The sequence below is a fragment of the Rhineura floridana genome, chromosome 5 (genome assembly GCF_030035675.1).
Source record: "Rhineura floridana isolate rRhiFlo1 chromosome 5, rRhiFlo1.hap2, whole genome shotgun sequence".
In the NCBI taxonomy this organism is placed as follows: domain Eukaryota; kingdom Metazoa; phylum Chordata; class Lepidosauria; order Squamata; family Rhineuridae; genus Rhineura; species Rhineura floridana.
In genome coordinates, this window is record NC_084484.1 from 185,215,264 (window position 1) to 185,240,601 (window position 25,338).

At 45.7% G+C, this 25,338-nt stretch overlaps 1 protein-coding gene across 2 annotated transcripts in view; it reads right to left on the bottom strand.

The window, feature by feature from the left end:
* Positions 1–6,389: 6,389 nt before the first annotated feature.
* The window catches only part of PDE2A (phosphodiesterase 2A), a 340,214-nt gene continuing 321,265 nt past the window's right edge, over positions 6,390–25,338 (bottom strand). For both annotated transcript variants that reach the window (XM_061629143.1, XM_061629145.1), the window contains exons 22-30: positions 22,354–22,476; positions 21,999–22,086; positions 20,217–20,264; positions 18,643–18,717; positions 18,146–18,245; positions 17,115–17,227; positions 16,178–16,216; positions 14,908–15,014; positions 6,390–14,221 (exon numbers count right to left, since the gene is read on the bottom strand). In XM_061629143.1, the coding sequence (XP_061485127.1) occupies positions 13,993–14,221; positions 14,908–15,014; positions 16,178–16,216; positions 17,115–17,227; positions 18,146–18,245; positions 18,643–18,717; positions 20,217–20,264; positions 21,999–22,086; positions 22,354–22,476 (922 nt within the window). In that variant the 3' untranslated portion in view covers positions 6,390–13,992. The remainder of the gene's footprint in view (positions 14,222–14,907; positions 15,015–16,177; positions 16,217–17,114; positions 17,228–18,145; positions 18,246–18,642; positions 18,718–20,216; positions 20,265–21,998; positions 22,087–22,353; positions 22,477–25,338) is intronic.

A 25,338-nucleotide genomic window follows, 5' to 3' on the forward strand; every position in this document is an offset into this window, starting at 1 on the left:
TCAGGGTTGTTAAAACAAAAAGGGATTGCGAAGAGCTCCAAAAAGACCTCTCCAAACTGAGTGAATGGGCAGAAAAATGGCAAATGCAATTCAATATAAACAAGTGTAAAATTATGCATATTGGAGCAAACAATCTTAATTTCACATATACGCTCATGGGGTCTGAACTGCCGGTGACTGACCAGGAGAGAGACCTCGGGGTTGTAGTGGACAGCACGATGAAAATGTCGACCCAGTGTGCGGCAGCTGTGAAAAAGGCAAATTCCATGCTAGCGATAATTAGGAAAGGTATTGAAAATAAAACAGCCGATATCATAATGCCGTTGTATAAATCTATGGTGCGACCGCATTTGGAATACTGTGTACAGTTCTGGTCGCCTCATCTCAAAAAGAATATTATAGAGTTGGAAAAGGTTCAGAAGAGGTCAACCAGAATGATCAAGGGGATGGAGCGACTCCCTTACGAGGAAAGGTTGCAGCATTTGGGGCTTTTTAGTTTAGAGAAAAGGCGGGTCAGAGGAGACATGATAGAAGTGTATAAAATTATGCATGGCATTGAGAAAGCGGATAGAGAAAAGTTCTTCTCCCTCTCTCATAATACTAGAACTCGTGGACATTCAAAGAAGCTGAATGTTGGAAGATTCAGGACAGACAAAAGGAAGTACTTCTTTACTCAGCGCATAGTTAAACTATGGAATTTGCTCCCACAAGATGCAGTAATGGCCACCAGCTTGGACGGCTTTAAAAGAAGATTAGACAAATTCATGGAGGACAGGGCTATCAATGGCTACTAGCCATGATGGCTGTGCTCTGCCACCCTAGTCAGAGGCAGCATGCTTCTGAAAACCAGTTGCCGGAAGCCTCAGGAGGGGAGAGTGTTCTTGCACTCGGGTCCTGCTTGCGGGCTTTCCCCAGGCACCTGGTTGGCCACTGTGAGAACAGGATGCTGGACTAGATGGGCCACTGGCCTGATCCAGCAGGCTCTTCTTATGTTCTTATGTTCTTAACAGAATGGAGACCAGAAAAAAATGAGGCTACAATAATGAAAACGAATGGGATAACGAAATGAAAACAAATTCTTCCACCACCATCCCCAGACAAGTGGACTTTTATATCAGCTTGAAATCTCTGCCACCCTCCTCCGCCGTCACCACCCTGCACCCAGTCTCCCTCTCCAAGCCCTGCTGAAGAACCAGAGACTTCAGAGATCTGAATATGAAATTTATTAGGAAAAGAAAATCCTTATTTTACCCTTTCACAGCTATTCAGATGAGAAGAAGGAGGCACCACAGCCCCCAAACCAGAAGGGATCATCTATCATAAGAAAAGACAGGAAAGAAAGTTGGAAAAGGTTTTTATTTAGACACCCGCACTTACACACACACACGCACATGCACGCACGCACTCTCTCTCACACACAGAGTATATCCCTGCTGACCAGACTCTCTCAAACAGTATCTACATGTTGGGATATATATATATGTATACACAAATAGAGAGAGAGAGAGAGAGAGAGAGAGAGAAAGAGAGAGAGCTGACCACACACACACATACACACAGAGCTGACAACACATGCACGCACGCACACGCACACACATTAAAACCAGTAAGGATATGGCCACAAAGGGAGAACATGTGTGTCACAGGATGCCACAGCGTTCCTCTTTGTGGCTTTATACAGGGACAGCTATGCAGCAGGATCCGGCCATTAGCACAGACCTGTCACTTGCGGGGTGTGTGTGTGTGTAGGACTGTTATTTTTTGTAATAAATTCTTGAATGGTTCTTGGGAGCCCTTGCATTGTTGTTAGAATGAGAGAGGACTGATACTGAAAAGACCCGTTTTCCTAAATATAGAAAATGGCAGTGATGAAGACCAATGCAAAAGCCAGCAAATCTCAGAAAGGATTTTTATGAGGGGGGTGCTGGGTGGGAGGGATGTTAGCTGAGACAGATGTGGATTTGTGCCTAACACTGGAAATTCAAAATGGAAGAGTACAAAATGAAGGCGAGAATGCACATGTTTAGTTCCCAGATTCATTGAGAAAGTTCTGATCTTCTAGTGCAGCCTTTGCCAGCCTGGCACTCTCCAGCTGTTTTGGATAGCAACTCCCAGGAGTTGCAGTTGAAAACATCTGGAAGGCACCAGGTTGGCAAAGGCTGCTCTAGCACAGGAACGCTTGGTCAGAGGATGTAAAGTTTACATTGTAAACAGACGGAGCTCAAATATGAAATGAAAAATGTGATTGTTGACATTCAAAATGTCCCCAGTTTCCAACTTGATCAACTTGAATGGAAAGGGTTTTGGTGGGATTTTTTAAAGCAAAAGTGGAGAAGATTCCACTCTTGCATACCTCTCAAAATTAGGCCTGGGGCCAATATTCTTTAATTTCAATGTGCATTTGGAAATAGCTCATCTGATATAGCCAAAGAAACAATGTGCTTCTTGCTTTGCGGTCTTCCTCCACCAGCGAGTGCCCACTTCCTGTCCTCATGACCGCTGCTGCTGCTTCTCTATGCCATGTCCCTCCTCTTCCTTTGCCTTCACAGCTCTCAGCCTGATCTGCCCATCTGGCTTTGTTTGCAAATGCCCACTGTGTTGTCAGATCAAGATGGAGCTTTGCAATGTCACTGGTGAAAATCATGTGGATTACCATCAATAGGTTGTGAAGGCCAATTAGAAGAAGGGAAATTATTTGGAGAAGAAAAACAACATCTTCGATACAAGGTGGATACTTCACAGTAAATGCAAAGAAGGAAGAAAACGAGATCATGGCAAAAATGGGAAGGTGCTGTCAGTGCCTACAAAAACGGTCACAAGGCAAAGTATGTTTCAGCTGAGCCAAAACAGGTATTTTTTTTATTTTTTTTTGCAAAAACACTTTTGGCACCTACACAACAACTTAGTTGGCTCTCAGGTATACCATCCACACAGCTACTGCTGTATTTCCAACTATTGTTTTGTTCTTGTATTTGGTCCAGAAATGGAGACTTGATTGAGAAAACAAGCCTCTTCCAACAAATCTGACGGAAAGAGAAAACGTTTCCTCAGTTTTCCTGCAGTGTGCCTCAAGATTTGCTTCCCACCTTGAGTTTTTCAGCGGGGGCTTTCAAAATGGCAATTCAATGAGCACAAATACCTTCAACAGCACCAGGAATACCAGTTACATTCATTCTTTTAGCCTGGCATCCTGAACCCAGAACTCCCAGCCACGTGTTGGAGACATGCAGAGATTGTAAACGGTGAAGGTACTCCATTCACTCTGATGTTGATAGAGAGCCTTTCCTGCTAACGGAGTTGCCCCCTGGCTCTGGGACACACTGGATCATCCCTGCTGCCTCCGTCCAAGGAGTTTTGGAGCTCAGCTCCTTCATAAGCCCAGTTAAAGTGACTGGCAGATTGTCCCTCTCCAGCACAACCCTCGGGGTCCTTTAGAATCACTCATCCTGTGTGGTTATCATGGCTTTACAGAGACAGTAAATAGCATTCTTGAATGGACAGTTGGCAAATAGCTGCTTAAACTCTTCCAGGTAAGACAAGAGGATCACCACGATCAGAGAAGAGGTTCTTCCAGCTCTTCTTTGCTGGCTGATTACTTTTCCTTTCTGATTTTACTGTTGCTCTTTCAAGGGATTTCAGAGGAAGGAAAGAGGAAGAGTTGCAACTTAGCAGTGCAGCTTCTGCTGTGCATGCAGACATTCTCAGGTTCAATTCCCTGGCATTGTATTGTTTGCACGTCACTTTGAGATTCTCTGAACATAAAGCGATGAAGAAATTTTCTAAATGAATGAATAAAAATAAATCTCCAGATAGGATTGAGAGAGAGACCCTTGCCTGAAACCCTAGAGAATTGCTGCCAGTGGCTTCGTTCACACATCACCATAAACCAGAGTATGGTTTGCCATGACTGTGCAAACATGCTCACTCCTGCAGAGCAGCTCGCACCTCCTTGGGCTTCTTAGGTTAGCAGTGAAACCAAGGTTTGGCTTAGAGTATCATCTGAACCCGGGATCATGTTTAAGGTCACCCCTGCTGAACCACGACCTGTAATCATAGGACAAACCTTGGCTATAGACTGTGGTTAAAGGAGGTGTAGGGACAAGGGGGAAATTGTATTCAGTTTGCTTGCATTTATTTATTTTATTTATTTATTAGATTTATATTCCGCCCTTCCTCCCAGTAGGAGCCCAGGGAGGCATTTAAAGGTGAATCTACCTAATTCGCAGTTTCAGAACAATATGCAAACCACAGAAATGCAGCCATCCTTTAAAATTTGCCCGTCTCCAAAGTTTGCAATGCAGGTCTCCTGCCAACCAATGTGTACAAAAATGCATGTCCTAGGGCAACATATGTATATATTAGTGAAAAAAATACACAAAATGCACCGTATTTGGGAAAATTGCTTTGCAAAAATGTTAGGCAAGATTGAATACAAAAATGTGCATATTAGGAGGCATTTGCCCTAAAATGGTGATGAATTTTCATGAGGATTTTTTTAAAAAAAACAAAAACAAACCACAACTAATGTGAAAATGTGAGTAACTGATGATTGGAAAACTGAGAAACTAAGAGAAATTGAATGGGCGGATTTGCCCATCACTGCAGAGGAGAGACCTTAACCATGCACCTGGGTTTGGATGACACACTAAGCCAAACCTTGGTTTAGCTGTCATGCTATCCTGACCTACAAAGGCCAGGGAGAAGCAAAGTGGCTGCAGTCTCTTTGGGAACCAGCACATTTGTGCTAAACCATGGTTTGCATGTGTGAAGATGGCCAGAGTAGTCGATCATTGGTCTCCAAATTTCTATTCCCATGTTCTGTTTAAAAATAGCCCAGGGCATTGGTGGACCACTTAATGATTTTTCTGTGGGTTGTAGCAACTGTAATGCACTGTGCTAGATGTTGTGTGGGTTTTGATTGCATTTTTATTTCTTGCATATTGTATTTCATTGCATTATAATTTGAATTCCATAGAATAAAATACAATAAAAGTACAATCAAAAAATCAATATGAATATTTAATGCGATGGATGGGCCATTTCCTGCCTTCAACCACAACCCGCAGACATACTGCAGAACACCTGGATGTCGCTGGCAGACAACTCGTGGTCCTCATGCCACCATTTGGGAACCCTTGTCAGAGACCACCCTGAGCTAGATGGACCAACAGCCCAACTCAGTATGGCAGCTTCCTGTGTCCAGGGTTGTGTTTCCAGTATGGAGCTGCCATCTCCCAACATTCATTTTGTCGAATGCAAACTTATATTTGCTGCTAGTACAGCACCTTTCAGAAAGCCACTTGGAAAATGTAAGGCATATGCAGACACCACCTTCTGTCTAATGAAGTGGCCTCTAGTCTATGAAAAATTATGCCCAAATACATTTGTTAGTCTTTAAGGTGTCCCAAGAGCCTTTGTTGTTTTTGCTTCACAACAGATGAACACATGTACTTCTCCAGAAAAGGTTTGCATTAGCTGCTTGGTGTTTAGGGTCTCCTTGTAGATGGGTTCCAGTGACTGAGAACAGACCTTCCCCCTTCTCCCCCCAAAAAGAGCAACTCAGTGATAAACAAATAAAGGGTAACTTTTCCAAATCCAGAAGGATACAATGCTAAAAACAGGGCGTACAGAAAAGATGTACAGATTGCAAGTCAGGTTTAGATTATAGACTAGGGTTGCCAGGTTCCTGGACTGAGACTGATCCTGTATCTTTAGGAGAAGAGAAAGCCAGCCAAGTGCAGGTGTTCTGGCAACCCTATAATGGGAAAAACCACAAGGTGGAATTCTCCCTTCCCCCTGCACAACTTTTAAAGATACAGAAGACCTCTTGGTTGTCAGGCCTGGACTCCAAGAGGATCTTTAAAAGTTGTGCAGGGGAAGGAAGAATTCTACCTTGTGGTTTTTCCCATTACAGTGTTGCAAGAACACCTGCCCTTGGCTGACTTTCTCTTCTCCTAAAGATACAGGATCAGTCTCAGGCCGGGAACCCTATTATAGACTAAGATCAGAGCTTCCTTGGCCACTGTGAGAACAGGATGCTGGTCCAGGTGGGCCGCAAGCCTGATCTAGCAGGCTGTTATGTTCTTATGTTCTGAACCTGCTTAACCATGTCAAAAGGAGCCATATATAACCAGATCTGTCTACTGAGAGTTCTGAAGGCTTCCCTGGAGAGAAGAGAAGCGTCTGACCACTTTTCTCAATCTATTGCTTATCTCTGCTTATTTTATCTCTTCCAGCAGCTAATGTCTGATTCTCCTCAAAATTAACTGCGAAGAGAGAAGCAAGAGAAGCACATCTAAACAATGGATGGAAACAGAGAGCCAGAGACTTGGCAGTGCTCTCAAGCCTTCTGTGTGCCTCTCTAGGAAAGCCTTCAAAATTCAAAGCCTACTTGCTCCAACCTGGTGCTCCTCAGATGTTGTTTGACCAAAATGCCCATCAGCCTCAGTTAGCGATGGGCAAATTTGACCATTTCAGTTTCTCCCTCTTTCTTGTTTCTCCAGTCTGGAGGTCAGTTCTCCAAGTCAATTTGCAATAATAGTAATAATAATAATAATAATAATAATAATAATAATAACAACAACAACAATAAAGCCCTCGTGGAAAATTCATCAGCATTTTAGTGTGAATTTCTCCTAATATACACATTTTTGTATGCAATTTTCCCAATATGCATTTTTGCAAAGCAATTCCCCCTAATATTGTATGTTATTTTCACCAATATATGCCTTTTATGCGCACCTTACCCCAATATATGTATTTTTGTATATACTGGATAATGGCATTGCAAAATTCAGAGAAGTGTGAATTTTGAACGGTGGTTGTGTTTCGGCTCACACATTGTTTCAGAAAGTGCAAATTAGGTAGGTTTGCCTTTAAATGCAAACTGAACAGAATTTCTCCCCCATTTCTAGCTCAACCAGCAGAGCATGCAGGCGGGTTAATGGGAGTTGTAATCAAGCAACATTCAAAGGCACCAAGTTGGCGAAGGCAGTTCCTTGCAGTCAAGGACTGGTATAAATGATGTGGCTGCTTTTGACATGATGAGTGCAACATGTAGTTGGCTGAAACCAAAGACAGGAAGGTTCCTATATTAGTTCAGTTCTACACCAATTCATATCTTGGTATGGAGGCCTTGCCTTCCTAGCCTAACACTTTTTCTTTGAGAGTCTTAAAAAACACCCATTCAATTCTCTACAGCCACTAATTTGTAATATCTGGATCTGTATAGAGATGCTTTATGCATGTAGAAATGCACACAATTTTTACCCACCTTTTCCTAGTGTGAGTGATAACACGCATCCAAGGGAGGAAAGCCCAGATGTTTCTCTACAGCAGGTGTGAGGAACCTTTGGCCCTCTCAGATGTTGCTGATCTACAACTCTCGTCATCCTTGGCCACTGGCCATGCTTGCTGGGGCTGATGGGAGTTTTAGTTCAACAATGTCTGGAGGGCCCAAAGTTCTGCAAGCCTGCTCTACAATGAAGATGGGTCATCCATAGCTAAAATGTGGTTTCCCATCACAGGAACAGGACAACATCTGTCTACCACCAATAGCCATATATGAAGAGCTAAAGGTTTGAATTATAACTGGCCGATTCCCAGAGCTTGGAAAAGTTACTTTTTTGAACTACAACTCCCATCAGCCCAATCCAGTGGCCATGCTGGCTGGGGCTGATGGGAGTTGTAGTTTTAAAGAACTAACTGTCCATGCTCTGCCAACTCCTACTTTACCACCTTCACAAAGTTCTTTTTAGAAAAAGTTAAAATCCAGCAGGTAGGGTGACGGCATCTAAGTATAATTTGTGACATGGCTAGGAATGGAAAGATCTGTCAATTTCAGTTCTCTCTGTTGCTCATTCTTCCAATCTTAAATTCAGTTCTCCACATTTCTGCAGCAATTTGTGATATACATTTTTTAAAAATCCTCATGAAAATTCTTCTGCATTTTAGTGCAAATGTCTCCAAATAAACACATTTTTGTAGGCAGTTTTGACTAATGTTCCCCTTTTTGTAAGCAATTTATCCTCATATAAATGCATTTTTGTATGTTATTTTCACAGAGATATTCATTTCTATGCCCACTTTCCCCCAACAGATGCATTTAAGTAAACATTGCTTGGTGTGAGAACTGCATTGCAAAAATTGAATAAGTGCACATTTCAAAGGATAGCTATGTTTCACATATTGTTTCGGAAAGTGCAAATTTAATCAATTCAGCTTCACATGCAAACTGTATAGAATTTCTCACCCATCCCTACATGTCACATTCATTCCATTAAGTGGGGGGTGGGTGGGTTGGCAAGGCTTCTCTGCCCTCCAACAACCCCCAAAAGTGTTCCACACCAGATGCATGACTGACCCACTGAAACACCACTGCAGGACACGGAATAATGGGCTCAAGTTGCAGGAAGCCAGATTTCAACTGAACATCAGGAAACAACTTCCTAACTGTTAGAGCCATATGACAATGGAACCAATGACCAAGGGAGGAGGTGGATTCTCCAGCCCTGGAGGCCTTCAAGAGGCAGCTGGACAGCCACCCATTGGGGATGTTCTAATTTGGATGTCTGCATTGAGCAGGGGCTGGACTTGATGGCTTTATAGGCCCCTTCCAACTCTACGATCCCATGATTCTGTGTGTTTGGTTGTCACTCTATATTATGTTAGTACTTTTTGTTTGATGACTACCACAGCACTTCCCATGAATCTCCTTACTCAGTGACTGGGGCAAGCATAGCTCACACACTGTCCAACACGCTTCATGCTTCCAGCCACCATCTTTACAAGGTTCTTGCTCTCCCTTAGGCTTTGGTAGTATCACATTTTCCTTCATTTGCAGAGTGCCCTCTTTGCTTGGAGGCAGCTGACAACCCTGAATAGTTTGGGAGGGTGTCGGATGGGCAAGAGGGAGTCTGCAGGTTGAAAGTTGGAGGTGGTGGGTTCAGATTCCAACTGCAGTTTCAAAAGCCATGGACAAAGCGTTGAACCGGAGCATCACTCAGCTGGAAATGATCTGGGCTGTCTTCTTATCTGTTTTCTGGCCCTAAGGAAGGAGAGCTGGCATGGCGTAGCAGTTCATATGCTCAGCTTGGGTGCAGGACACTCTCAGCCACAAAGCTCATTGGGTGGTCAGTTTCTCTCAGCCTCGCCTACTTCACAAAGTTGTTGTGACAATAGCCCCATCAAGTGTGTATGCCACCCTCAGTTCCTTACAAGAAGTGTAAATGTGGTTTTAAATCCTCTGCCTAAACTTAAACCTGCAGATGTTTGGGGAAGGACTGCAACTCAGTGGCAGAGTGTCTGGTTTGCACGCAGAAGGTCCCAAGTTCAATTTCCGGCTTCTCCAGATCGGGTTGCAAAACATTCCCTGCCTGGAGAGCCGCTGCCAGTCAGTGTAGAGAATACTGAGTTAGATGTTGTTCACCTGTTGATGTTTTTTAACCTAAGAGGAATGACAACAAAGGTATTTGTGGCATTTTTGACTGATTGTGCCACACAGTTTCAAGGACACGAGTCCACTTTGCTGGATGCATGAAGATATTATGCTTCGATTCTCTGACCTGCCCTTCCCCACTGCCTATGACTGGGTGAAAGACTTCTCCACCTATGAACAGAGGAGCATCATAATCTGTTATAACTGTATATCGGAATTGTTATCATTCACATGGCCCTTGATCAGTGCTTGACTGCTGTTGAATGTCAGCCAGCTGAAGGCTGTCTAGAAGTCATTTTGAATTATGTCACTGGGCATGGCAAAGACACTTGAAGGGATAGGAATTTCAGATGGGGATTTCCCTTCTGCCCAGTTCCCATTCATTCCTCTTAATTTCCAACCTCTGTTTCAAAACCAAGCCTTCTCAAATCCTTGCAAGCAAGCCATTTTTGCAGGGCCGTTGATACCAATCTGCACAACCAACTTTGTTGATGTTTCTGATTCTCGCTTTAGCATTTACCTTCTTCTTTTTAGTGCAGAACATCAAATATGGGCTACATTGCTGCGTATAGTGTAGATCAGCTCAACCTGGGCTTTATGTCTCCCAGTGTTTGGGGGCGAGGTCAGGTGCTGAGAACTTTCCTGAGAATCAAGTGTGTCCGGGGATGATCTCTCATGCAACAGTCAGAGAAACCCCCTATGTTAGATTGTCTAATCTAGCTTCTGACAAAAGGCATCGTATGACTGCCCCACTGGATGGGTCATCTTGCATGCCCTGTGCTGATTAATTGGCCAAAAGGAGAAGTGAGACTGAGCTCAGCTAATACGTCTGCGCTATCCATGACATCACAGCACCACAGACAGCGAATAAGCCATAATTTCTCATGCCTCTCAGCGGCAGAGCTGGAAGCTAAGCTCAGTGCATGGATGTGTGTGTATTGCTGAGGAATGAAGACTTGACTCCCAGCAACTGAATTAAGAAGACAAGATAACCCACGTAAAAGAACAGGGAGACAATGGGTCTGATGTGCATCAGTGACCCTTTGCATCCTCTGTGACTCTGTGCATCAGTGACATGGCTGAGCTTGACAGGATCTTGATGCTGGGGCCAGCCCTACCATTAGGCAAAATGAGGCATCCGCCTCAAGCGGCAGGTTCAGCAAGGTCGATAGAGGACAGAGCTCTGTGAGTGCCACTTGGCCTGCCCTGTGCTAGCCCTCTGCCCTCAGGTGCAGAGGAGGATGCTCCAGCACCCATGCAAGAAAGGTTCCACTGCCAGTCCAGTCCCCTTCTGTTCATGGAATGGGAGGGGGGCGCAGCGTTCCTCAGGTGGCAAAATGTCTAGGGCTGCTCCAGCTGTAGAAAATCCATGAAGTTCCACAGTGTTTCATCAGCCATCACACTGTTTCTGTCATTTGGTCAGTATTGCACTGGGGCTGTATATATAGTGGAACCAGAATAGTTCTGATTTCAGAAGGTCAGAGTCTCCTTCTCCCTGCAGATGAGCTGTTTCTTTTGGGCAGTCTAACTCCACCCCAATGCCTATGGAAGGCTCAGGAGTGATGGAAGACTGTGCGAGTGGCACCAGTTCCTGTCCAAGATACCTCCAAGCTTACTCACTCCCTGACACCCTGCAGGAATGTCCCAGGATGGAGCAAAGCACCATGAGATGACCCAAAGGAGCACCAGGGGGATGATGATTTTGGGACACGTAACCAAGATAAAGCCAAAACCAAGACAATCTGGGCCAGGGCTGGGGAGCATCTGTGGCCCTCCAGATGTTGCTGGACTCCCACTCCCACCACCCGAGCCAGCAGGGCCAATGGTCACGAATGATGGAAGATGTCGTCCAACAAAATCTGGAGGGCCACAGGTCCCCCATTCATGATCTAGGCTGTTAAAACAGACCACCACATGATCTGATAGAAAAGAAATGTCTGCAGTGCTATTGCAGTAAAGCTGGATTTGTACCAGCAAAGAGTCAGCCAGTGTGGCAAAGTGGTTTGAATCCCTACTTGGCCATGAAGGTGACTTTGGGCCAATCACTGCCTCTCATGCTAACCTACCCCACAGGGTTGTTGTGAGAATAAAATTGGGATGGGGAGAACCAAGGTTGTATGCCACCATGAGCTCCTTTGAGGAAAGGCGGGATCTAAATGCAATATTAAATAAATACAATAAGAACTCTGCTCTGCCTCATTCAGTCCTCTGAGGAAGAGGGAGGGTTGTGCTGAGGTTTCCTCCATTTCTATTATCTCAAATATAGCTGGATATGTGCAGGTGCTGCTGTGGACATGGTCGGCAGCACCCAAGATGGCACCCTACACAATATAGGCACTACACCTCTCTCTGCCAAAAGATTTGCCAATGTTGTTTTGTCATTTTATGACCTTGAAGCCCATTAAAGGCTGACAGTTGGGATTACAAATCCCAGAATCACACTGAGTTTCCCCTCGACCAAGACATGCTGAGATGTGGTCTCAAGGGTTTCTAAAATAAAGCCTTCCCCGACCTGGACCCTGGGTGTGTTTTGGACTACAACGCTCCAGCAGCCCCAGGAAGAACAGCCATGCTTTGGGATAATAATTAGGGCAGGCCTGCTCTGGGTCACCAGCACAATGGTCACCATGGGTGAATTCAGGTGACCGAGTCCAGAATAACAGGGCTGAAGCTGATGGGAACGGCAGCACTCCAGCAACATCTGGAGCATACCAGGCTGGCAACAGCTGGTCTGATGAATCAAAAAGGCCCATCTAAAAAGTAACTATCACCCTCCTTGCCTGCGCTTGGCATTCTCCGCCTGATTGTTATTTTCCCCACAACCTGCTGACAAATTTTTCCTGCCACTCAGGTAGGTATGCAGGTATCAGGTATGTATGTAATGACTAAACATACTGCTATTACAGTGGAACAAGTGATCCTGGGAAATCCCTACATGGTGGAGGGAGCTCTTCAGACACCAGACCCACTTGGGATCAGATCAGACCCTCTTCCGCCAAGCGTCCACAGAAAAAGCAGCAAACTTCAAAGAGGGTCCTCCATCCCCCACGGACCCTCCTGCTTTCTGCAGTTCACTGCATCCCAAGGACTACGCTTGATCTGGTGGGCCCAATCCAGGATCAAGAGCACCTTTCCAAAGCTCAAGAGGATGACTGGGAGATTAGCCTAAAAACTCCGGATTATCTCTAGAAATGGTCTTGGATGGAACAGAATTCTGCCCATCGCCAATTGATCCTTCGTGCACTCGAAGGATGACTTCAAATGGCTTAGCAAGCTGGGGGAGGGAGGAGGTCAGTGTCGGGGATGAGAACCAGCGCAGATGTTTCAAAGCAAGAAGGAGAAGAAGCCGAAAGCCTGAAAGCAAGAAACTGTTTTGCCAGAAGTGTGGTTGGTTCTCCTCTGCTTTCAGACAAACTACCCGGCTGGTTTGGTTCAGATTCGGGTGGGGGCAGAGAGAGAGACACTCACACAAAACTGTAAAAGGAAAGAGCCCTTTCGAGCCACCAATACATAAATAAATTCTGCCCAGAGCTTGGAAACGGTACTTTTTAAACCTACAACTCCCATCAGCCCCAGCCAGCATGGCCACTGGATTGGGCTGATGAGAGTTGTAGTTCAAAAAAGTACCTTTTCCAAGCTCAGCTCATACTATTATTTATTATCTAGTTCATACATCGAAAGGAAGATCAGGTGTCTCTCAAAGGCTTTGATCTAGGTGGTCCAAAATTGACTAATGGGCAATCCTACCCAGAGCTTGGAAAAGTTACTTTTTTTGAACTACAACTCTGATCAGCCCCAGCCAGCATGGCCACTGGATTGGGCTGATGGGAGTTGTAGTTCAAAAAAGTACCTTTTCCAAGCTCTGATTCTGCCCCACCCACCCAGGAGGTCACCCCCAGGCAGAACACAAGGGATGCATATGATTCAGCCTTGCACAGGGGACCTTATCTCAGCATCCGTGGCTGCTGGAAGCTACTTTTTCTTACTACAGAAACCAAAGGGCCCTACAGACATCTCTGGGCAGGCCAGCCTTCCCAAGGCTGGTTCCCTCCAGCGCAGGTGGCTGGAGCTGATGAGAGTGGTAGCCCCAAACAGCAGCTTGGGGAAGGCTGGGGTGGGCTAATGTACGTCTGCCCTGGCTCTCAGAAATGACTCGGTCTGACCAGACAACAATGGCTGATAACGCAGCACATGGGTCAAGTGGGGTGAGGGGTGGAGGTTCGTGCATTCATCAAACTCAATTGCACGAGGAAGCCATAAACAACAGCAAGCTGGCAGAATTCTAGTGTTCATGGACGAAGCCGGTCCTTGAAGTGGATGGAGGGGTGTCAAGGGAGCAGCATGGAAAGTGGGGGTCAATGGAGTGGGGTGGCGATGGAGGAAAATGCCTGCAGCGGGTAGAGCACATGGGATAAATAATAAGAACCATTTTTGTTTGTTTGTTTGTTTCCAAAATCAGCCCCATCCTTTTCCCAGAAGGGAAAGGGATACAAAGTTGCACTTGTGTGTGTCCGGTCCCTGCCAAGCGGGGAGGCCGGTGTGTGTGTGTGGGGCTATCATTCTGCCTCCATGTGCCCCTCTTCTGAGTCCAGGCACCCATTCATCTTGACGCCGTTATTGTTGCCCATCGTCTGCAGGTCATATTCCTCGTCCAAAAAGTCCAGGGAGTTGTTGCTGGGGAGACCCCGGATGGTGAATTTGTGCGAGACTTTCGTCCAGTGTTCCCGGTTGCTGGCCACCCTCTCGTACAGCTCTGCTGATTTGGGAAAGAGGTCCTGAAGCAACCTAAGGGGTGACAGAGATGGAGAAGGAAGGTCCACCAACATCCATGCCAACAAACAAGCTTAACACCTCAACGCTAAAAGATGGAGTCATAGCTGCTAGCTTAGATGGACATTTGGGGCAGGGGAAGGGAGCATATCAATGGTTACCAACCAAGATAGCTAAATGGAGCCTTCAGGTTCAGAGGCATTCTACCTCAAAATACCAATTGCTGGGGAGTAACAACAGGAGAGGGTTATTGCCTCCATGCCTTCCTTGAGGGCTGCTCAGAGAACCCAGCGGAATCATCCAATGAAGCAAAATGGTGGGAGATCTGGGAAAGTACTTCCCCATAAACTATGGGATTCACTATCACAAAAAGTGGCGATGGCCAGCTTTTAGATGACTCTAAAAGAGGGCTAGAGAAATCTGTGGAGGGTAAAGCAACTAGTCATGATGGCTTCTTCCAGTTCTGGAGGCAGTTTGGTCTCCAAATACCAGTTCCTGGGGAGCACAAGAGGGGAGAGTGCTGCTGCTGCCCTCAGGTCCTGCTTTTGGGGCTTCCCCTGGGGCATCTGGTTGGCCACGGAGAACAGGACGCTGGCTTAGATGGGTCATTGGCCTGATCCTGCAGTAGGCTCTTTTGACGTTCTATCTGGATTGCATTTCCCTCCCAGGGAGTTAAAACCTGGAAGCAGCTGTGAAATTACTTGTAGATGGGCATGGCAATGTGCTCCATAAAGCTGATCTGCAGTTCAGGGATGTAGGCTTTCTCCCGGTCCATCATCTCCATTGGCCGGTTTCCCATGGCTTTCTCCTGCAGAGATTGGGGAAATCGGGTTATTTCAGCCTACAAGACACAGCTCATTTCCTTGCTTCCCCTTCAGTGCAACAAGTTGGGGAACAGCATCCACTGAAATTCAGGCACTGAAGAATAGCATCCTTTCAGACCCAACGCAGAACCGAAGATGATTCTCAGTCATTTTCAAATGTGGCAATATCATTGCAATGTTTCCATGTGATGTTTGAATATGTCACCAATTATTGAGATCATAACTCATTGTAACTCACCAAACTAAGGGTGTGCTGCATCAGATTCAGATTATTCTGAAGCCCATGCAGGGCGCCTCAGTGGGATTTTGTCCAAGGCAAAGCAGGCTCTGTATGAGGCTGCATGAGTTGAAGCAGAGACTCCTGAAGTGCTTTGTGGTGCCTCAGCAATCCAAACATCAAAAAACACTACAGGCAACTATCTTCTACGAGTGAAACTATGTCTCTAAGCTTACGTTATAAGGCAAACCTGAGGGTGTACATACTGCTCTGTAATCAAAGTTATCTGAAAAGTTTGCAAAATCCTGATTTCTGAAAAATAAACTTCATGGATTTGCTCAAATCTTGCTCATCTAAGGTTTGCTGATGCAATACACAATCAGAGAAGCGTCTCAGTAGTGATACTGCCAAGCCTCATAATTCCCTGGTTTGCAATGTGAACCTTGGCAACTCAGAAACCCTCCAATTGGCAAACATTAGGATCCAAGAGTTGTTGCTGTTGTTGTTTATTTCATTTGTTGGTCGCCTCATACCCAGTGGTCTGTAGGTGACTTCTTGAATGCAAGAGCTCAGATTGTAATCCAAGGCAAATTCTCTAAACCCCCACCCACCTGGTATCTCCTGCAGCAGAAGAAGAGGAAGCAAAGAAGGTCTCTTACGTGGCACACTCCCCCTCCTTCCACAACAACCTGAATGACGTTTAGCAGCACTCCAGGCACCATGGGAAATCTGGTTTTCCCAGGACACCTGAGGTTCTGTATAAATAAATGTCAAGTGCTCTGGAGCCTCTCTCTGCTAGGGAGGTCTCCCACCCACTGCCGCTATTGCTGCCAGTCCTGGCAAGTGGGAAGGGTCAGCAAAACTTTGGGGCAAGGGGCTCATGGGGGGGGGAAGGTCCTTGGGTGCAGTCACAGGTGTTTTCTTACGTACCAGATCTCCCTGGGAGAAGAACTCTTTGTAGATCAACTCCTGGAAAGCAAAAGTCATGGATTATACCAGTTTCAAGAGATCTTAATCTCTCCAATGTGAAGTCAGGGCAGTATCTGGCCACATTCCTGATTGCTTAGGCAGGTCACCACCACTGACTTATGCCCTCCTCACTGCTCCCACTGCTTTCCTTACTCTGAGTCAGACTATCTGTCTATGCAACCCACAATTGTCTCCTCTGACTAGGAATTGCTCCTCGGGATCTCAGGCAGAGGTCTTTCCCAGCCCTGCTACCCACAAGCCTTTCTAAAGTTGAGACATCAAGATTTAACCTGGTATATCCAGCATGCAAAACATATGCTAACTGCGCAGAGTCAACTCAGTTTCAAACATATTAAGTTGCCAAGACACCGATCTGAAAAGCTCTTGTAATTAGGGTAGCTACGTTTTACCCTCCTGGCACCAACACAACAGATAAATATTTTCTAGACATGGAGATACAATGAAGGCAGCAGCTTCTCCTCCTGAATATCTGCTGGTCATGCAGGTGTTGGAAGCGCAGGAAAATATGTGACACCTCTTGGCGGGATGTGTTTAAGGTTGCTATCTCCCTATTAAAAACACAGGGCTTGTTGGAATCACAATTCACAGAGTAAACACAGGTCAGCTATATGCATAGCCTCAGGTACCCTCCATAACCATGAGTGAAGGCTGCTGGCACAATATTTGAAAACAAGAGTCTCCTATTTGGGCATGTTTTCAGACTTCTGCTGATGGTGTAGTGATGGCCATCAACTTGGATATCTTTAGAATCATAGAACAGTAGAGTTGGAAGGCCATCGAGTCCAACTCCCTGCTCAATGCAGGAATCCAAATTAAAGCATACCCGGCAGGTGGCTGTCCAGCTGCCTCTTGCATGCCGCCAGTGTTCCATACTCACAGCGATCTTGCGGGTGGTTTTCCAGCCTTTGGTCTGGTCCGAGAGGTCGCATGAGGTCATGAGAAGGCAGAGGAGGAGTGTGTGGTGGTGCTTGTTCTTGGGGTCATAGCCAACTTGAAAGAGGAGGAGGAAGAGGAGGAGGAAGGTTCATTAGGGGCTTGCTTTTGTTCTCGGGACAACTGCAGAGGCCTGAAAGGACTCAGTCGCAACAGCACAAAGGCAAGAAGACCCCTTTCCCAAAGAAATGAGGCATGGAAAGGTGGGGTCCTTATTAAGCCCTTCGTTACTGGACTGGGTGTGTGCATGTGTGTGGCATGTTCCCCCATCCCCCCCACAGCCCTTAGGACAGGCGTGGGGAACCTTTGGCCCTCCAGATGTTGTTGAATTACAACGCCCATCAGCCCCAACTATTGACTGTTCTGATTTGGGTTGATAGGAGATGAAGATTAGCAACATCTGGAGGGCCAAAGGTCATGAGGGAATCCCCTCTCTCCCCATCCCCCACCTGCAAAATCGAAGAACTGGGTAAAAATATGCACAATTTGGGGCACAGAAAGAAAAAAGCTAACCAAGCCAAGTAAATGCAATCTGACTTTTAAAAATATAATTGCCTATTGTATGAAATGTGGGGTGTACATATGCAGAGTTCTGGCTTCTTCAGAACCAAATCCTTGTTTATTTTTATTTTAATTAAAAATCAAGTTTCCTGATCTCATGACTGAGATGTGATTGAAAAGATGCAAGCACACAGCCCATGTGCAGTGCTAGAAGAATGGGCTGGCTCCATGATTCCCCTCGAATCTCCTTTTCGGCTAGATTGCATTTTGTATTCAAGGAAAATATTTGAACACAGGAAAGCTCCTAGACCCCAGCCCTGAGTTCTGTTTCCTTGCAGGAGTACTACAGGAAGCTCTTTCTGCATATATAGCTTCTTGCGCAGGAAGCCTCCCATTCATAGTTTTAGAAATCTGGCAGTGCCCCTCACACCCAACTCCTCATGGGAGGCGACAGACCGGCAGATCTCGCTTTACCTTCTGCCATCTTCTGGAGGTCTTTGAAGATCCTCAAATGGTGAGCGAGGTCAGTAGCCAGAATAATATCCCTCATCAAATCCAGCATCCTTTGGTAATCCTGTTGAGCCAACAAGACCCTACTTGACTATTCTTTCACCTCAGGCAAGCAGGTAGCCCAGCGAGGATGGACTGGCACAGAGAGGCCATGTGACTCAGAGGCCTTCCAAAGAATCGCAGATGGGACCTACAACCCCCCCTCCAAAATAACTTCAGCAGATTGGCCGGTGGCACACAGCAGCTTTCCCCAACCTGGTGTCCTCCAGATGTCTTCGACCACAACTCCCATCGGCAGGATGTCTAGGGATTGGTGGGAGTTGTGGTCCAGAAAATCTGGAGGGCAGCAGGTTGGAGAAGACTGAGAGATTATCACAATGCGCATCAAGCAATGACTGGATTTAACCATCAATGCTTTTCAGTAAGAAACCCTGAGAACTGCACTCCCCATCCTGGCTCACCTTCCGGGAGAAATGATCAAAGATGTTGCAGCCATGGGTGTTCAAGATGGCGATGGCCTGAGCAAAATGGTGTCTCTGTGCAGAGAGAAGAAGAAGAAGAAATTGGGAGGGTGTGTGTGTGTGTGTTAGCCACAGGGATCTGCAAGGCATGGGACAGGAGGAAAATTCCCGTCACCTCCTGGAAATATTCCTCCTGTGAATGGGGGCCATCCTCCATTAAAGACAGTCCCATGGGGAAATGGCACGACCGCACAACCGCCACCCCCACAGACGTTCTGTACAGAAAACAGGGCATTTGGTCCACAGCAGAAGTATTTACTTGGGCATCAGTACCAATTATGGCTATATATCTAGGGCAGAGCTTGGAAAAGTTATTTTTTGAACTACAACTCCCATCAGCCCAATCCAGTGGCCATGCTGGCTGGGGCTGATGGGAGTTGTAGTTCAAAGAAAGTAACTTTTCCAAGCTCTGACTAGGGTTGTATATCTAAGGGATCGCTTTGCCCCATTTATCCCTGTCCGGCAACTTTGCTCCTCAGATGGGGCAGTGCTAAGAGTACCACATGCCCCCAGAGGAGTGCTTTGATTGTATTAGAGACCGGGCTTTTAGCGCTCGAGCTCCAGCCATCTGGAATCAATTACCAGCCAAAATTAGACAGGTGCACCCAGGCTCATGATGTTTAGGCGCCTACTGAAGATGTTTTGCTCTGGGAAAGCTTTCCCTGAGGTGTGCCCCAGTCATTTATGGAAAATCAATTTTATATCTGATGAAACTTTTAAAAAAAGAATTTGTAGGAATGGTTTTAATTGTTTTGAGAGATTGCATTATCTGTATTTCATCTTGTTTTTATCCTGTTGTATCATAGCCTCAGGCTGTGAAGCAGTTTATACATTAGTATAAATAAATAAGTGTAGGAAAGCTGAGGAATCTGGCCAGAGGATTCAGTGTCTTGAAAATTGCTTGTTTATTTTATTTTTTAATTAAAGGGGGGGTGAGATGAAGCTTCCAAGCTTTATGGTGGAGAAGAGAGATTTTAAAGTTGGGGGCGTGCAGGGGGAGAAGGGAGGGGAAAGTTCCCTTGAGCAAGCAGAAATCCTTATGCTGACAGAAGGTGTCTCTTAGCGCTGTCTTCCTCTTTCAACAAGCCTTTTAAGTAGAGACCTTATCCCAGTCTGCATCTGTGTTGGAATTCCTTTTTAAGATGTTCTTAAAGCTGTTTTTTTTGAAGTGTTTTTAAAGATGTTTTAATATATTTTAAAGTCTGTTTTTAAGATGTTTTAGAATGTTTTTAATGTTTTGTTTGCCACCCTGAGTCCCTACTGGGAGGAAATTTAATAAATACATTTAATAAGTAAATAAATGAATACACTGGGCACAACTCCTACCCTTGATTTTGTTTCCAGAAAAAGAAAAGAACGGACAAGGATTCCTCTTCTCCATGCCATTCTCCTAAATCTCTCTCACATCCCCCCCCCAAAGGGTTGTAGGGAATTTGGCAGTGGGAAGGACTCAGCAAGAGCAGGGAAGGCCTTGCTGGCCTGTTCCTGTGCAGATTTCTGAGGGTTTGCTTTACCTCCATCACAGAGCCTTCGGAGCTGTACAGAGCAGCCAGGACCGATTTCTGAAAAGAGAAAATTCAGAGATGTCATGTGGGAGAGGACAAGAAGACATGCAAGAAGACATGAATGCTCAACATCAAAGGGTGCTGGAGGAGAGCTTTGCGCACACCATGGACTGCGAAAAAGACAAATAATTGGGTGTTAGAACAAATTAAACCAGAACTATCACTAGAAGCTGAAATGATGAAACTGAGGTTATCATACTTTGGACACGTAATGAGAAGACCTGATTCACTAGAAAAGACAACAATGCTGGGAAAAACAGAAGGGAGTAGAAAAAGAGGAAGGCCAGACAACAGATGGATTGATTCCATAAAGGAAGCCACAGACCTGAACTTACAAGATCTGAACAGGGTGGTTTATAACCAATGCTATTGGAGGTCACTGATCCGTAGGGTCGCCATAAGTCGTAATCGACTTGAAGGCACAGAACAACAACAGGCTAAGGAGAGGCCATGGGGGCTTGTAGGGGGATTTTTTGGGTGATGGGACATGGTTGGCTGGGTTAGTAGAGCCTCTTGGCTTTGATAGTGGATGGCCAAACTCCTCTTCCCTCCTTTTGCTTTGCAAGGCAGATGCGTGGCAGCCCAGAAGCTATTTGGCAATGCTCAGTTTGCAAAGAAATATGTCCCAGAGCTCAAGCTACACCCCCTTGCCATGAAAAGCTCATCCTCTAATCTCAGATGCAGCATAAGAAGCCTATTTTGTCATTAAGCAGTATGTGAATGAATGAATAAATGAATGAACGAACGAACAAACGAACGAATAAATGATAAGGGCTGGTTCTTGTGTCATGTGCATGGTCAGGTCTCACCGTACATAGGCAACTGGAGATGGGGAGACCGTGTGGGAAAAGTGAGCAATGTTGTTTCACCTGTGACAGTGCCACACTCCTGTCCTCCATGAGGACCAGAGACAAAAGGAGATGTTCCAATAGATAACAGGAAATGTGTTTTACTGAATACAACACATGGGCCTCCCAATGTGTTCCCACAGCATGTCTCTCTATGGCGGGGTGGTGGTGGCGGCAGGGAGCTATTTTAAAATTCATTTATCTCCACTCTGTTGGTCTCCTGATTTCTTGCCAGCGGTCTCCTGAGTGCCAAAGTTAGCAGCTCAGTACAGGACCTGACACAAGAAGCAGCAACAAACTTTCTACACAGGGAAGACAGGAACCAGCCCTCAGCAATGAAAAAGGGCGGTCTGCATGGCCTCCAAAGCACTGATTATAATTCAAAATAGAGATAACAGGGCTTCGTGCAGTGAGCTTTCTTAGCAGAGGATTTCCTCATCTTGATCCTCACCTTTTAAAAGGCCCATTAGTATTTATTTCTTTTTAATTCGTGTGCTTTTACATGATCCACAACTTGCCCCTTTCTTATCTGGCCTTACTCTAGCATGTAAAGCAGCAGGAGAAACAGCGGGGGGGGGGAGGGTGCCTCAACAGACTTCTCCTTGAGCAGTGGAACTTCCTCCTCTCCTCTCCCCTGAAGCCCCCTGCCACACCCTCAAAATCTGTTCCAGAGGGTCGGAGGGCTCTCTGGAGCAGATCTGAGGGGTGCATGGGGAGAAGAGAGGAATGGGAAGGCCTGTTGCATGAGTGGAATGCTGCCCACATAAGACTGCATACACAACATATAAGCCTCTGCTGCCATATTAATCCAGGACACAAGACAAGACTCCAGCACCTCCCTCCCTCTGTCCCTTTGTTGAAGATGGGTCCCTTCAAATCCTACCGAAGCCACCTGAAAGGAGTTATTGGTGCCTCGATGGTCCAGGTCATGGCACATGCAGGAGACGAACAAGGCAAAGATTTCAATGTCTCTGTTAAAGAGAAAACACACACACACACGTATGAGCTGCAGAAGCACCTGAGATGCCTGAACTGCTCCCAGGTGCGCAATGGAAAGCATCCCTTGTGCAACAAAGTCCCAGGAGGGTAGAACACGGTGCCTTCCCCAACATGGTGTTCTGTAGATGTGGACTACAACTCCCATCAACCTCACCCCCCCCATACCTTCCTGTGTCCTCCTGGGGCTGATACCTGGCATAAACTGCGCCCCACTGGAGAGCAAAGCATTGTCCACTTACTCCAAGTAATTGACCAACTCCAGATTTTTGTAGAGCAGGTAGCAGAAGTGGGAGACAGAGAAGGCGTGCATCCAGTTGTGGTATGGAGGGTCCCGGTATCCCTTTTTCACCATCAGGCAGAACCTGAGAGAGAAGAAAAGCAAAAGGGCCCTCTCTGGTGAGAACAGCACTGGGTGCTTCTTATTTTTATTTTATTTAACAGAATTTATATTCCACTTAGTCATCAAAACCTCTCAGTGGTTTACATAGAATATGAAATATACATCAAAATTACCGATAAAATCAGGTATTAGAAATAAGTCAGTCTAAATTTTTGCAGAGGGAAGTCAGCAATTTTAAAAATATATATTATAAAATAAAATTACATTTTAAAATACATGTCAGATTTACATGTCAGGACACAGCTGGTTAAACAAACCAAAAGTTTTTAGCAGGCTCCGAAAACAGTACAGCCTCATATCAATGGGCAGGGAGTTCCAAAGTGTAGGTGCTGCCACACGAGGAAACAATTTCTTGTGAATGTGTAATGAAAATTATGTGGCACTTAAGAAACCTTGAGACAGAGGGTGGAGTGAGCAAAACGCAGCCGTTATTCATTTGCAAGTCATTCCCTCCTTTGAAGCAGAGGTGAGGAAACTTAAAAAGCACGTAGGAAAGTAAGAAGAGCCTTCAGGATGAAGGCAGTGCTGCACATCTAGTCCAGCCTCCTGTCCTCATGGTGTCCAACCAGATGCCTAAAGTCAGTCTGCAAGCAGGAGCAGAACACAACAGCACTCTCCCCTCCTCTGGTTTCCAGCAAGAGGTATTCAGAGGCATAAGTGCTTCCGACAGCGGGTGGAGAACACGGCGGTCGTGGCTAGTAGCCGTCAAGAGCCTTCACCTCCATGGGAGCTTCTTCAGGGAAAGGACTGAGTTTCCGGGGGCCACTTGCCAGCAGTGGGTTGGGCCAAAGGCAAATGTGGTTGGAGCAACACATGTAAACTGTTACCTTTTGTACTGTGGGGCTACTTCCTACATGCACTTGCACTAGCGTTGCCAGGTCCATGGCCTGAGACTGATCCTATGTCTTTAGGAGAAGAGAAAGTCAGCCAAGTGCAGGTGTTCTTGCAACCCTGTAATGGGAAAAACCACAAGGTGGAATTCTCCCTTCCCCCTGCACAACTTTTAAAGATCCTCTTGGAGGCCAGGCCAGGCAACCAAAAGGTCTTCTGTATCTTTAACAGTTGTACAGGGGGACGGGAGAATTCCACCTTGTGGTTTTTCCCATTATAGGGTTGCCAGAACACCTGCACTTGGCTGGCTTTCTCTTCTCCTAAAGATACAGGATCAGTCTCAGTCCAGGAACCTGGCAACCCTAGTCTATAATCTAAACCTGACTTGCAATCTGTACATCTTTTCTGGAACTGTTCACTTGAAATTCCTTCAAGTATGTTACTTTCAAAAGCCAAGATTACTAAGTTTGTTTTTCTGTGATGAACCATTGAACACCCATATGGTGTCAACACGTGTCAAAGCTGAGAATGAATTTTCACACATAATTGTAGATGCACCAAAGGTGAATCCTGCAGCTTGCAAAGTATACACGCATGGAAAGGCTTCCTTGTACAGGTACAATGTTTTAGTCAGCTTGTGAACTGTGAGTTCAGTTCTCCTGAGGCAGCTACTTCCCAGAACTAAACTAAACTACCTAGAATTAGGAGTGAGCAGTGAAGTGGCCAAGTTTGCTGACGACACTAAATTGTTCAGGGTTGTTAAAACAAAAAGGGATTGCGAAGAGCTCCAAAAAGACCTCTCCAAACTGAGTGAATGGGCAGAAAAATGGCAAAAAAATGGCAAATGCAATTCAATATAAACAAGTGTAAAGTTATGCATATTGGAGCAAAAAATCTTAATTTCACATATACGCTCATAGGGTCTGAACTGGCGGTGACCGACCAGGAGAGAGACCTCGGGGTTGTAGTGGTCAGCACGATGAAAATGTCGACCCAGTGTGCGGCAGCTGTGAAAAAGGCAAATTCCATGCTAGCGATAATTAGGAAAGGTATTAAAAATAAAACAGCCGATATCATAATGCCGTTGTATAAATCTATGGTGCGGCCGCATTTGGAATACTGTGTACAGTTCTGGTCGCCTCATCTCAAAAAGGATATTCTAGAGTTGGAAAAGGTTCAGAAGAGGGCAACCAGAATGATCAAGGGGATGGAGCGACTCCCTTACGAGGAAAGGTTGCAGCATTTGGGGCTTTTTAGTTTAGAGAAAAGGCGGGTCAGAGGAGACATGATAGAAGTGTATAAAATTATGCATGGCATTGAGAAAGTGGATAGAGAAAAGTTCTTCTCCCTCTCTCATAATACTAGAACTCGTGGACATTCAAAGAAGCTGAATGTTGGAAGATTCAGGACAGACAAAAGGAAGTACTTCTTTACTCAGCGCATAGTTAAACTATGGAATTTGCTCCCACAAGATGCAGTAATGGCCACCAGCTTGGACGGCTTTAAAAGAAGATTAGACAAATTCATGGAGGACAGGGCTATCAATGGCTACTAGCCATGATGGCTGTGCTCTGCCACCCTAGTCAGAGGCAGCATGCTTCTGAAAACCAGTTGCCGGAAGCCTCAGGAGGGGAGAGTGTTCTTGCACTCGGGTCCTGCTTGCGGGCTTTCCCCAGGCACCTGGTTGGCCACTGTGAGAACAGGATGCTGGACTAGATGGGCCACTGGCCTGATCCAGCAGGCTCTTCTTATGTTCTTATGTACCCTGGTTTCCTTTGCCATGCCAGGAAAGCAATTAAGAGAAGTATCACTTTAAAAATTAAATTAATACCTATAAACATCACTTTCCATAAGGAAATGCTTGACAGCATGTCACGTAGGAACTGTATGTCTCTCCGAACTACATGTGCTGAATCAACTGCACACACAATCGCTGCTCTACAGAAAGGCCCTGGGCAGAAGCTAACACTGTTTCTGATGGCTCTACCAGCAA